The sequence below is a fragment of the Chelmon rostratus genome, chromosome 9 (genome assembly GCF_017976325.1).
Source record: "Chelmon rostratus isolate fCheRos1 chromosome 9, fCheRos1.pri, whole genome shotgun sequence".
Lineage (NCBI taxonomy): Eukaryota > Metazoa > Chordata > Actinopteri > Chaetodontiformes > Chaetodontidae > Chelmon > Chelmon rostratus.
This window is the reverse complement of record NC_055666.1, coordinates 16,815,770-16,829,714: the sequence shown is the minus strand read 5'-3', so window position 1 is coordinate 16,829,714 and position 13,945 is coordinate 16,815,770. Positions and strand designations below refer to the sequence as shown.

The 13,945-nt window shown below is 42.4% G+C and overlaps 1 protein-coding gene across 4 annotated transcripts in view; it reads left to right on the top strand.

Moving 5' to 3' along the window:
• macrod1 (mono-ADP ribosylhydrolase 1) overlaps positions 1–13,945 on the top strand; it is a 111,997-nt gene that overhangs the window by 70,512 nt on the left and 27,540 nt on the right. For 3 of the 4 annotated variants that reach the window (XM_041944283.1, XM_041944282.1, XM_041944284.1), the window contains exon 5: positions 4,378–4,494. The exons of the other annotated variant lie outside the window; for it this stretch is intronic. In XM_041944283.1, the coding sequence (XP_041800217.1) occupies positions 4,378–4,494 (117 nt within the window). The remainder of the gene's footprint in view (positions 1–4,377; positions 4,495–13,945) is intronic. 4 annotated transcript variants of the gene reach the window in all.

Here is a 13,945-nt window from a genome sequence, read left to right as displayed (position 1 = left end):
AACAAAGGGTTTTTCAGCTAAAAGCACAAAGCACGATTCATATGAAAGCGAATGTGGTGGAGTGCGTATTTAAACTGACGTTACTTGCAGCTAAAAGGACAAGATGATGGCTGCATTTAGAAGATGTGCACCACCTGAAATATGAAATGACATGGAGAACACTGCAGTAACTTCTTTATGCACTGTATATAAATCCTTTTTCCCAGGGAGTGGTGGTGAGACAGCATTAATCAGTTTGCTTGTGTTTCATTTTGGAGGGAAGGGGGACTGTTCCCATAACGTAGAATACATTTGCAGTATGTCCAGTATGTAAGGATATTTTTCCTCTTGCTTCTGTGGCCATAAATGCTCACATCCGGATGTTTTCTTATGTTAAGACATTCACATAAACATGCACAACAAGTGAAGGTCAATGAATGCCCGCAAACTGCTCAATTTTAGCCAAACAAGAAGTTTGGTCAATAGTTCAAAATACGCAAGGCAACCAACTGCATTCAGCAAAACATTTTATTATACAATATGTCCAGGGAGAGGATAGATAAGTTTTTCCTTGAATGGGCAGTCTTCAAAGAAACTCATTCAGCCTCCTACAGGGAGAGAAAGATGGCTGCCAGCAGGCCAGGGAAGGAAAGGCATAGAAGTGTTCAAAAAAGCCACTGCATTCTTCCACCAAGTCCCTTTTCTCAGGCGTAGCTGTCAGGCAGGACCAGAAACCTGCTCATGGATGAGGTATTTTTAACGCACCCCTACAGCCGAGCACCGTCCAGTCTGTTCACCCAACCACTCACCTCATAATGGACACATGGACACACACACACATGTCATTATAGTGGTTGAAATATACAACCCTGATTGGACGCTGTGTGAAACATAAAACAGAAGGTGATAAATCGCTAATTCTTTTTAACATGTATTCAACTGAAAACGGCACAAAGACAATTTATTTTATGTTTTTGTTGTAAATATCTGCTTATTCTGAATTTGATGTCAGCAACATGTCTCAAACAGTTGGGACAGGAGCAACAAAAGACTGAGAAAGTTGTGAAACGCTCTAAAAACACCTGTTTGGAACAGTCCTAATCATGATTGGGTATGAAAGGAGCATCCTGGAAAGGCTCAGTCGTTCACAAACAAGGATGGAGCGAGGTTCCCCACTTTGTGAACACATGATTGTATAACGGATGTTACTACATGGGCTCAGGAACACTTTGTAAAACTGTTGACTTTCCCCATGACACATTTCTTCAGCCTTTGCCTTGTCATGTTGACTTGTTGGAATCTCCATTAAGGATGAAGCAGAAATAATTGAAAGTGAATATATAATATACAAATAAATTCTTACTCAATGATTGCAGGTATGCAGTCATATTAAGAGAGTGAGAAACATACGTGTCAGAGTAAAAGGACGGACGCATCAAGCTGCTCAAACATCACAGTAATCAGGTTTCTGAGGGTTATGCTAACATGCAGGGATCAGTGGTTAGACATCTTTTATATTTTATGGTCACATGCCCTCACTGATGTCATTAAATTAACTGTCTTCCAAAGAGCTTTACTGTGCAAGGACACATGTTACTTAAAGATGGCTTTTAGCTGTATGTGCAATGTGCTCGTGTGTGTGCCGGTGTGTGTGTGTGTGTGCAAGCTTCCTGGCGCATGTTCTTCACATGTTACTGCAACCTGACATTACAGCACAGTTGTGTAATTGGGGGACTCTGCAGAGCGGTAGTCAGGTCAGAAAGCATTGCTGTAGCTCACGGCTATGCAGTCCACTCATAATGACTGGGGGACAAGGCCAGTTTTCACCAGAAACACACCCGCACGCACATACACATCAATGTATCTGTCAAACATAAAGCATGAAACAAAACAAAAGGTATTGTTGGTTTACGTTTCAGCTCAGTTTCCATTTTTTTCCTTTTGATTCTGTTTTTCTTGCCTGTTTCCTTATCTCCCTCCAGACTATTTTTACATCTGCTACTCTCTCCCTTATTCCCCTCCCTTCCTCCCTCCTTCTCTTTTCCATCTCTCAGTCTTATCACACTTGTTCTCTATTTCAGAGTTGGGCTGCTTCAAAGTTAGTGTGTGTGTGTGTGTGTGTGTGTGTGTGTGTGTGTGTGTCACCTCAAGGACTCCTCACACACATACAGTAAATACATCTGTGCACTGTAGCACATATGCTTTGACAAGGGTGTACACACACCAGCAATATTTCACCCGCACGCACCTCACACACACACACACACACACACACACACACACAGCGTGAGCATGGCATCTGAACTTGTTTTGTGTACCCCGAGGAGATAACCAGCGTTTCAGAGCTTGCCTTTCACACCCTTACACTTGTGCTTAGCTCACAGTGCGGCCCAGTTCAACATGGCACAGCATGACATGGCACACTACAGCTCAGCACCGCATGCAATATGCCAACTTAACACAATAACGTTCAGATAACACCAGACCCCTGCCTGGAGCTACTCCGTTTGGCGAAACACACCGCTGTAACAGCTGGTCTGTATACAGTCAGACAGAGATGAGAGCCACAGGCCAACACGCTGAGCTCTGACATATGGATGGGTGTTACGTACTATTTTCACCAAGTGCTGACAAGTCTCACAGTGCTGTCGCAGAAGCGTTCCTGACAGATGTGTTTTATTCTGGGTTGATTATGAATTGTTTGAAGTCCTACATTAGACATTACGTCAGGATTGTACCAGGATCCAGATGCTGGCGATGGTTAAGATACTGGCACACTGGCTGGCAACACAGACAATGATATTCACTGTATATACAGCTGTGTCCTAGAAGTGGCATTCAGATGTAGGAAGTGCTACACTTATGTGCCGCATCCAAGTTGTAGTGAGTTGGTCAAAGCCAACAGTGGGCATACGAAGCTCAAAACTTTGACACCATGTGAACACTCACATCCTGACTGGACACATACTGTGTTGTTCTTCAAGTCAAGACTATTTCATTATTTTTCCAAGAGGGCGATCTTTCCCAAAGTGCACAAACATTCAAACATTCGTATATTTGTATTGCAAATGCCGATATTACAGAGAAAACAAATGAAATATGTGGTCAGTGGACACTTTGCAGATGCATTCAGTCTGAACATCTTGTGAATTTGCAGAAACTCTCATTGAAAAAATATCCTCAAGGTGCCCCGGTGGCCGAGGGGTTTAAGGCGAAGCCCATGAACTGTAACATCCCTGGAGCCAGGGATCTTTGTTGCATGTCATTCTCCATCTCTCTCTCCCCTTGTTTCCTGTCATCACTCATGACTTTCATATAAAGGCATAAAATGCCAAAGAAAGTAGTTTTTTAAAAAGTTCCCTGATAGTGTTGATGAGAAACATAAATGGCTTTACGTTTCTCTCAAAATGCATCTGCTGTTGCAAATTAGTAGCATGTAAACATCATTTCAAGGACAGGGTTTAGCCTCTCTATGAACACAATCTCCTGATTGGCTGTCTGTAATGCTGCTTGTTCGTCTAAAGAATTAAAAGAACAGATTGTTTATTTTTATTCAATCATTAGGGTGTCTTTCCCTGCCTTTCTGTGATGTCTAGCTGTGAGCCAGCACCGCACTGGAATAGATTTCATAGCACAAGGTGAAATTCTGTTTTTCTGTTAAAAATCTAAGTTGGATGTACTGGTTTTGCAGAATTGTTCCTTAATAGTTAAATCTTTAGTTTTCTTTCTTGCATTGTTTTAAGCATGAGTTTGTTAAATGCTACTTTCTTGGATCCATAATGCTGAGAGTCATAAAAATAAAGCTGCTGAGGTCTAGATGGTAGAAATACTAGCTTTGAGAAAAATGTTTAACTGCAAGAGGTGCAAAGATTGTGACTGTATGTCTGTAATTGGCACTGCAGTAAAATTGCTTTTCCTGCATGATTGCCCTCCTGGAAATGAACACAGTCACGGTCTTTAGATGTGGTGTGGATCAAAGATAGATACACATTTCTGAATATTATGTAGATTTCTGAAAATGTAATTAATAAAGACTAATTGACCAAAAAGTCAAAGTCAGCTGAGTCCTTAATAAGACATTAAATCGAGTAATTAAGTAAGGCAGTAGCCATAAAATCCATTAAACAGACTGATGTACAGGGAGACAGATGCTGTGACTTATTAAAAGATAAAAAAGCAGGATTTAGGGAGAAAAGTTAGCAACCTGCAGAAGATGGGAAATTCAGCCGTTCACCACTAATGCCAACATTATCCAGGTCCTTTCAGCACTAAGCTTTGACACCTGTAAAAGTGTCTGCTGGACTTCAAACAACATTTAGACTCCCTGTAAGGAGTCAGATTGCAGGGGATTCACATAAGTAGGTCAGCTCTCTGAAACTCCTGTCCTCTCCTCTCCAGTGGACGGAGCAATCCACCGCGCTGCAGGTCCAATGCTAAAAAAGGAGTGCGCTTCCCTCCACGGATGCGACACCGGAGAGGCCAAGATCACTTGTGGCTACGGCCTCCCAGCAAAGTGTGAGTATGGAGTGTGTGAGTGTTTGTGTAACTTCCAGCTTCTCTAGTGACGCTGCTCGCTGGGCTTTCCCTGGACTGTTTCCAGGTGTGGGAGAATGTGACAGTGATGCAGCGAGCTGCTCAGAAAGAGCAAACTGTGCAGTTGATTTTCCTGACATGAATAAAGCAAAAAGCAAAGCAAAACAACATGAAAAAGGGCAATCCCCCTGTCCAAAATATGAAGCAGGAATATTTTATTCTTCTTCAGAAATCCTGTACGCTACTTGAAATGTTTTCCTTTTCAGCCCAACACAACCACCGGCAGAAACCATCTAGATATCCATAATAATGTCACTTTCTGCTTTCCATTTATAGCAAAGTAAATGGCCCTCAATTATTAAGTGGCACTCCATTGCTGCGTATATAATGTCAGGAAACTGAAGATTCAACATGACAGGAAAAGCTTTTCTAGGTGTTTTAGTTAAAATAAAAAAGTCCCCCCCAGCTCTCCTGCTGTCTAAAACACAACATGTGACTGCGGGAAAGGCGTCAGCACACGATGTACACATTAATAAGCAGAACCAAACAGCAGCTCTGAAAGCTACAAAATTTTAAGTACAGTCTCTTCCTGTTTCTAGACACTCTGGACATTAATGGTAAAGTCTTCAGGCCGATTTCATCACTCATGCAGTTACTGATATTTTGTTTTGTTTTGCTTATCTTTGCAAAATACCATATAGCAGGACCGTTTAGACTTAGTAAAGCATTTTCTGCTTCATTTTGAGGAAATTTTGAAGGGTAGGGTAGTTAGCATGACATTCTCCATCTATAAACTCTGACTGAAAAAAATAATAAAGAGAATAATAAAGAGAAATCTGTCTTGAAAGTTTGACTGTAATTAACTATTATGTTCATTGTTAATTAATATGTTTTTTTTATTAGTTAATTAGTTATTTAGCCTTTTAACATCAAAACAATGGTGAAAAATGTCTATCACAAGTTCTAAGAGCTTGAAGTGAAATTAATTGTTCCAGATCTTCACATTAGAATCATAAAATACAGAAAAACAGCAAAGCTTTTGCTTGACGCTTGAACCAGAAAATTATTTTGCAATTAATATTTCTGTCAATCAACTCGAGTGTTTAATCCGGTGGCTCCCTGAGTCCCTTTGTCTACTTATGACATGCATCTATGTGTGGTGGCCATTTAAAAGTGTCACATGTGATATTTCAACATCAAAATAACAAAAAATGATTAGACCGATGTTGTATATTTTGCTGAGTTGTGTACTTACATTATCCCTAATGCTTCCACCAATATTTAAACCCTGAGAAACGCATAATTTAATTCAAGGTAATGGTGTATTTCATTTGTCTTCAGCTCCAGTTGCTGTAACTTCTGGGGAAACACAGGAAACACCTGCATCAGAGAGTGATGAAGGAAGTTGGCGAGCTAGCTAGCCACTCTATTATTTACTGTTGTTATTCTTGCTCACTTGTGATGGAACTTGATTATTATGTTCACCAGCAGTGGTGGTCATTACATCACGACATCATCAGACTCATCATTTGTTTTTGTTTTGATTGAGGGCCCCGATGTGGCAGAAATTACATACTGTGCCTTTAAACCAAAGATTGATTGACTAAATACTTAAAGTGGCCTCAAGATGTAAAATTACCAAGTGATTCAAAAGCAAACAGAAAACATTTGGAAAAAAAAATGTGAAAAAGTGAAACATTTTTGGCTGTGCAGCACTGTGACAAAGCAGCAGTGACCACTGCACTACAAAACGTGGCAAAGAGACAAATAGTTTTGAAGTTCCCTCTCACTTTGTATCACATCAAGAAGACACTCCAGGAGCAGAACTCCTCGGAAATCGTTCTTCAAAAGAATCTCCACCGATTTTACACATCAGTGTGTGTTAACAGGGCTTGGAGAGAACTACTGCATAGGTGGAAATGGCTGCATGAAGCCTTTTGTGATTCCAGAGGGAGACGTGTGAAGCGTCTGCAAGTATGAAGGAGTTGGAGTTAGAAAGAAGGGAGCTTTCCAGACCTCTGCAGCCTCTGCAGCCGTTTAACACAACTGAACCGAATCTGTTGGCAGCTGAGTTGCATTATGGGTAACGTAGGCAGCAGGTTTTTGGAAGAAAGACAAACCTGTGGAATAATTGCTCTTTTCTTGACAATGTCACAAAGTGCTATGAGTACAATAAACCAATAATAATACAATCTAAATAAATGAAATTAAATAAATAAAATTCACATAGAGATAAATGATTGTCCTATAGATGATGGGTTGGTCTTGAATCAGTTGCACACAGAATATTACTTGTGGACATCATAAGCATTATGCACAGTTCAAAACATCCCTATGCCATTACATGACACTCACACAGTTCCCCCTCATTGAAAATGTGGTTTTTCATCAGTTAATCATGATATTGTACATCAGGCACACAGCATGACACCAATAAGCTACTGCAATAATGCCCCAGCCAAGCTTTGTATATTATAATGCCCACCCAGGTGTGTGTGCGTGTGTGTCAGTGTGTGTGAGAGAGATTAAAGGAACACTGAGACTGTGTGATATCAGCTTATGGTTCCACGGAGAGTTTAAGTTCACAGCGAAGGAAGGAGAAGAAAAAGAAGAGGAAAAAAAAAGGACAGAGAAGCGATGATAAAGGCGAGCTCAAGGCAGAATGGAGAGCAGGAGTAGAAAGAGATAGATAAGCAGCGAGTGGGAGAGTGGTAAAAAATAAATAAAATAAAAGGAAGCAGCGTGGGGGAGGGGACGGATGTGAGGGGAGCCGGAGACAGGAGGGAATTAGGAAGAGATGAGTTCTTACATTGTGTGCTCTCCTTTGTTGGCTCACTTGTTTAACTTTGAGGATGTTGGCTGTTGTGTGTGTGTGTGTGTGTGTGTGTGTGTGTGTGAGTGAATTCTGCTGCTGCTGCTTGTCACTGTGCCATTATGTGTGTGAGCTTGTAACTGAGCGCACGTGCATTTCTCTCATGTTGATATACTGGATTGTGCACTGCTTGCTTGTGTAGTATGTCAGTGTATACAGTGTGGGTTGCCTGTCAGGTCCCGTCACTCTCTTACCTGTAACTTCTGCCAGCGTGGGACCTGTGTGACTGACTATCTTTCTGACTCACGGACTGACTAACTATATGTGGGTGTGCGTGCGTGTGTGTGTGCAAGCCTCCCTGCCTTGCGTTCATGTGCGCGTGGCCGTTACCCAGCGTGTGGTATGGAGATGGGCTCTTTCCTCCCAGACAAAATATTAAGTCCCAAGAATAATTCAACGTGCGTCTGCTCCGATGCTTAAACACTCACAACAGGGCTTGATTACCTCTCAGCAGGAGGGAGAGGGAGGCGAGACAGCAACAACAGAGGGAAAGCAAAGGAGGGATAACAAAGCAGCCAGAGGACTGTGTGAAGGCAGAGCGCTGCCATGGAAAGGAGCGAGAAATGAAAATGAAACTCGACAGGAGAGAGGCAGAGAGGTTGAGAGACAGGTCCAATCTCAAAGCCAACACTTTGATCTTGATTTGTACAGGCTTGCCACCAGATGTGGGATTTCAAGAGCGTCTGAATCACAAGATGCCAAATAGTCCAGAGGACCCGCTGTCAGCCCTCCATGCAGAGTGTCCGCCGATGATCCTGCAGCCACTTAGCCAGCAGCATCCCAGTAGCGTAACCTAGCAACACCCGGAGTGCACCGCTACCGCTGCTGTTTAGCAAGAGTCACGTGCACTTTAGGGATGTTGACAAATGACAGCTGGAAAATTCCAAGCAGGCCCTGCCTAAATTCACACATTAACCAAAACTTAAATCAGCAATCTGTCAACTTTGGGGCACATGAGCTGCTGTAATTAGGAGGACTTGATTAAGAGCGGAACGGTTTGAGGACAGTCTGTCTGTGTGTGCAGAAAACTAATGTGCTGCTCACTTGTTAGTTGGCTGCATGCTGTAAGGTCCGTGTGCACATGTATAGGTGTGTGTTTGTGTGTGCTTTGTGGTTGCCAGAGAGGGGAGTGCGGGCTGAATGTGTTGTCCAGGCGACCCAGCGCCCCGGAGCCCACCTGTGTACCGATAAACAAAGCTGTAACCATGCTAGCCTGCTCCCCAGACGGCCCTCGCTCCCCTGCCGAACATGGCGAGACACACTACATCCAGTGAAGGCGGCACTCTGCTGTAGTTACATCAATACAGAGATCTACAGACAGCCTTTAATTCTTACTCTGGGCATCAACTGATATATAACCATCACAGCACTATAAATGCAGTGCAAAAACTGCAATGTGAGACACAACTTAATAGATTTCCAAGAACCAATAGTAAGAGAAGAGAAAAATAGTAAAAGTAAAACAAGGGTCCAACGAAGCAACATACAATCATTCAGACGATTATTCAGGTCAAAACAAAATTGGAAGACTGAAAAAAGCTTAAATTATACAGTTGTAAACTTCCATCATAGTTTACAGACCAACTTCCTGGTTTAACTTTGGCATACGTACCATAGCTGTATTGGTTTTCTCCTGCAGTGATGCATTATTAGAACTTACACTTTCAGTTTTACCTCCAAATAAACTGCTAGCTATTTTGGCTCAAATTTTTTCAACCTGGATCGTTGTCCAACCACTGTATTTAGCGATGTTCCCAGATCCCAGCAGTTAGTTCGCTGAGAACAGTTTTATCTTGACCAATAGAACAATGGCTGGAGTTTTCTTTTAAGATCAGTACAGGTACTTTAAACCTGCAATAGCTGATGTTTTGGCCACTTGGGGGCAGCAGAAACAAGCTGTGGACGCAACACTAACATATCATCAACTTTAACATTAACATGATGAACTTGTTAGCAAGCTGTTGCTTATTTATACATCCAGCAGATACAGAGCAAAGTTATTATTCACTTCTAGTCGTGGGTTAGCTCTGTTTTTGGTCTCTAGCAATATCCTGAGGGAAATATCTGGCTCGTTAGCTGCTAAATGCTCCACTCCGTTCCCCAGCCAGTCGCTAAGTGTATCTGCCTGCCGTTTGGTGCTGAGCACGTAGTGTAAACTGAAAGGCTGCCTGCTGCAGCTGAAAACAATGGCGATCAGAGAGGTGAGCATGAATCAAAACACAAAGTTGGGAGCTGGAAAACCAAAGTAATGATAATGTTCCGCACAGCTGAGGGTAGCTGCAGAGTTGGTAATATATCTCTGTGGGGTCATTACTATGAGCAACCCCTTTCATGTACAAGTAGCCACTTATCCTCTGTGAAAACAAAAGTAATGATTATAGCAGCTTTAAGGTAAGTAATGATTTAAATATTATTAACACCATTCATCGCACAACAGAACACCTCTCCGCTCACATTGTTTCTGCAGATTGACTACTGATCACGCACATCTTCTCAAAATCTCAAATAACTGCCTTTTAAGATGATCCTGCAGCTTAGTAAAGTGTGCAAAGCGTTTCGTCACACTTGCACGCGTTGCTTTCAGTCGTCCCGTATGCCAAATGCTTTATATTTACAGTGTCTTGTATTTAGGGGGAAATTGGTGAAGAGTGAAGGAAACTGTTTGGGGATAACGGGAGTAACGCAGTTGGAGGTTAGAAAAAGATGGAGGGAAGACACGATGGAGATGGAAAGGCCCCGATAGAAAAGTGCTGAAGGAAATAGAGAGGTACAAAGCAAGAGAGATATCGCTCTGTCAAAAACTGGCTGTTATGCTCCCCTCTCTTCCCCTCCCTGCCTCCCATCTCCCAGTTTCTGTTCCCTCGGTGGCCAATTACCGCTAATTAAAATCCTCAATGCAGCTCTCCCGGACTCCCCCTCTTCCTCTCCTCCAAGACCTCCGTCTCTCTGCTTCGCCTGTCACGCTGTCGCTCTCTTTCTGTTTTCTCTCTCTTTGAAGACATGGTGTTTCTGCCCGTTGCGATCAACAACTTGAACACCTCCTTTCCTCCTGTTCTTCTCATCCTCTTCCTCACCTTTCTGCCTCTTTTCACCCTCTCTTTTTTCTCTTCCTCACTCCTACATCCCCCCCCCCCTCTTTTTCCCCCTTGTATCTCGCTCCCATCCTCTTCCCGCCTTTCCTCTTCCTCCCCGTCTCACCTCCTCCCCCACTGTTCCTATCATCATCAGCAGTAAGGTTTCTTTAGTTGTGCCAAGAGACTTGACAAGGCTCAGGGCTAAAGACTGTAGCACTCAGACTGCGATACCTTGCTAGTTGGGGAGTTTTTTCCTTTCTTCCCCCCCTTTTTTTTTTTTTTGACAAGGTTGTCGACATCTTTGCTTCTTCCTGCCACGGCGTCAGCAGTGCGATCCTTCTAGGTGTTAAAAAGCTTCGTCAAAGCTGCCGCCGCTGATGAGGAGGAGCGTGCTGATGATGATCACAGCAGCAGCAACCATGGTGTTAATTCATTCAGTTAATTCATTTGCCTTGAAGGAGAAAAAAGGATTAAAAAAAGCTCCAGTGTTGCTTGGCTCAGGGAAAGAGAGTCGGAGAGTCAGAGGGAATAAAGAACATCTTTGCCGCTGCTCTCCGTTGAAGAGAATTATGTCCGCTCCTTTTAGCATCTGCATCTTGTTCCCCCCTTCTCCGTCCACTCTTGTCCGCCTGTTTAGAATAACTGCCCCTCTGTCTTTTTCAGAGAAAGGTGGAAAGAGATAGGGTGAGCCGTAGGGGCCTTTACAAGACCTGAGCCTTCCTTTTGTGCCAAAGCCAGGGCCTGGATTTAAGAGCTGTGTCCGCTTGGCTGAGCACAAACTGAGGCCGAGCACACAAAGGACCAGCTCGCCTTTTTCCTGCCTCCTGCTTTAAAGGCAGATAAAGAAAGGCGAGGGACAGATGGAGGGTATGAGCAGAGGGTGAGAGAAAGGGAGGGGAGAGGATGGATGGACGGATGGATGGATGGCCGTTGAGTATGAAAAGCAGGAGCAGCGACTCGTGGCCTCCCAGGTACGAATGGTGACAGGCCACGGTGGGAGGAGAGGGAAGGGGGCGACGGAGCCAGAAAGAGGGCTGTAATGACAATAAGCAGGGGGGGAAAAAAAGCTGGAATGGCAGACAAAAAGAAAAGCCGGGGCGGGTGTCACCGGATGGCACTCAGTCAAGTTCTCTTAAGGCTCTTGCCAGTGTGACGCCCACTTATGAGAGAGAGCAGGCCCACACACACACACACACACACACACAGACACACACACAGTCTCTCACTGCCTCTTTGCAGGGTGAATGTGCAAGGCAGATCATGTGTGTGATGAATATAGTTTGAGCTGCACTCAAGTACAAATTTGCTTTGCTTAACCCCTGTGTTACTTACTGTTTCCTTTCCTTGTCTGCCTGCCCGTGCTGTTATTTTTACCTTTTAGTTTGTTTGCTTTCATTATGTTGTTCAGCCTGCTTATTGTTGCTTTCGCAAGAAGATCATGCAGTGTGATGGGGCCTCAGTAAAACAGGTGCTGCAGTATGTTTTTATAAAAGTGTCTTTATTCCATCTGTTAGAAACAAGCTGTTGTGGTATAATTAGGTCAGACTGATTTGTGGGTTTTTTTGCACATTGATGAAAGAAGCTTCTAGCATCTTCTTCTAATTGATCTGATAAGCACGGCAGTATTCTCAGGTGGAAAACAGGATAAAACCGCATGGACGTTGTGCACAAAGGGGCTATCTAAGAGAGGACAGCTCACATAGAAGAAAAAATACAGTGGTAAAGATGAAAGAAAGAAACCAGAGAAGTAGAAGCTCTTGCACACTCTCCACCTAACTTTAAATTGTAGTTTTTATGCAAACATTTATTGCATTTTTATGCAAATATTTTAATCAGTTTGGCTTCAGAGATACAGGAGAGATGGATTCACATGGACCAATTTTATTGCCCCAAAAATATGTCCATTATTAGAAACATCATTAATCATATTTTGCATGCAAGCCTGTGGTGGAGGGTAACAAGTACATTCACTTAAATAATGTGCTTAAGTACAACTTTGTATGTACATTTTTTGCTACTTTGTACTTCAAGTTCGTGCTACATTTATCCAACGGCTATACAAGCTACTTCAAAGATTAAGATTTTCCAAAGAAAACTTATATTAGTTTAATGATCAGGAGCTCCGCCTCAACCAGCTGCAACATTAAAATGTAACTTAGATATTAAGCCATGAGAATTAATAATGGTCACACTTTTATATTAAGGTACACATATTCACTATTAACTTGTTGGTTATTAGCATACATGTAAGTAGCATATTGATTCTTTATTAGTCATTATAAAACACTAATTTATGCCTTAGTATAAAGTTTCACCATAATAATTATGATAGAGATAGTTATAATAGTGATATGATGTATTAAATAGAGCTATGACATTCTCCCTCCTTAATGAGTACTTGGACTTTCAGTTCTTTAAGTACATTTTGATGATAATACTGTACTTTTACTGAGGTAAAACAAAGTATTTCTACATTGCTGTGGTACTTTGAGTGAAGTGCAAAATCTGAGTATTTGTTCCAACTCTGGATTTATGGATTAACTGATGCAATACAGTAATTCACATGCATGGTTTATCTGTCTAAACAAATGGAAAGATGTGATGAGACAATGTTGAAAGAGACAGAGGAAGAAGAGGCACTTGAAGCATTGAACTGTACAGTATGAGCATCATAATCAGATACATAAACAGTGCAGGATAAATAATGTAACTAGCTGTGCTGTACAAAGTGATTCCTTCATTTGATGAAAAGGCAGAAATCAATAATGTCCAAACGCAGTTGTACATTTCAAGAAATGTTGCCTTAAAGGCACAATGAGTTGTTGGAGGTGGTTTGTAAGAACACCATTTAAAGCTGGCCCCTCCTCCCTGACTCAACCACACCTGAAGCGTATGGCTGATGGATGCTTACAATCTGGCACCTGGTCGCTACGTTTTTATATAGTCCTGCCCTCCATCCTCACACACCCACTGCCCAAAGGCTGACACCCAGAAATGTCCTGAGCACAGCAAAAAAGAAAAGACAGGCAGGTCTCATACAGGCACACTTCCAGTGGACCGTAAGTGATGATTGAGTTCTTTTTAGGAAAATCCTTCTTATTGTGTCTGTGAGCAAGAGGAAGGAGGAGGCAGGAAGAATTGGACATTCAGTGAGAAAACGGCACAGTTACATTAGGCTACAATCAAATCATCATGCAGAAAATGATGTTACTAGCCAATGAAGCTTGTTGTTCAGACCCTTTGGAAACACGGTCTGCAGGGTAAAAATCAAAAGGCCTCACATCTGTTTAACAATAGGTCATGATTCCCTCCTCTGTGTGGAAGATTGACCTTTTCAGACCCACAGAAGCAAAGACACAATATGTCACTGAAATGCTCAAGCACGGAGTAATGACAGCCATTAATTCTTATTTCACACTAATGTGAATGTGTGAATGTGTGCGGTTTTAAATATCTTTTTTTCCGATCATAAACCAACATGGTACAA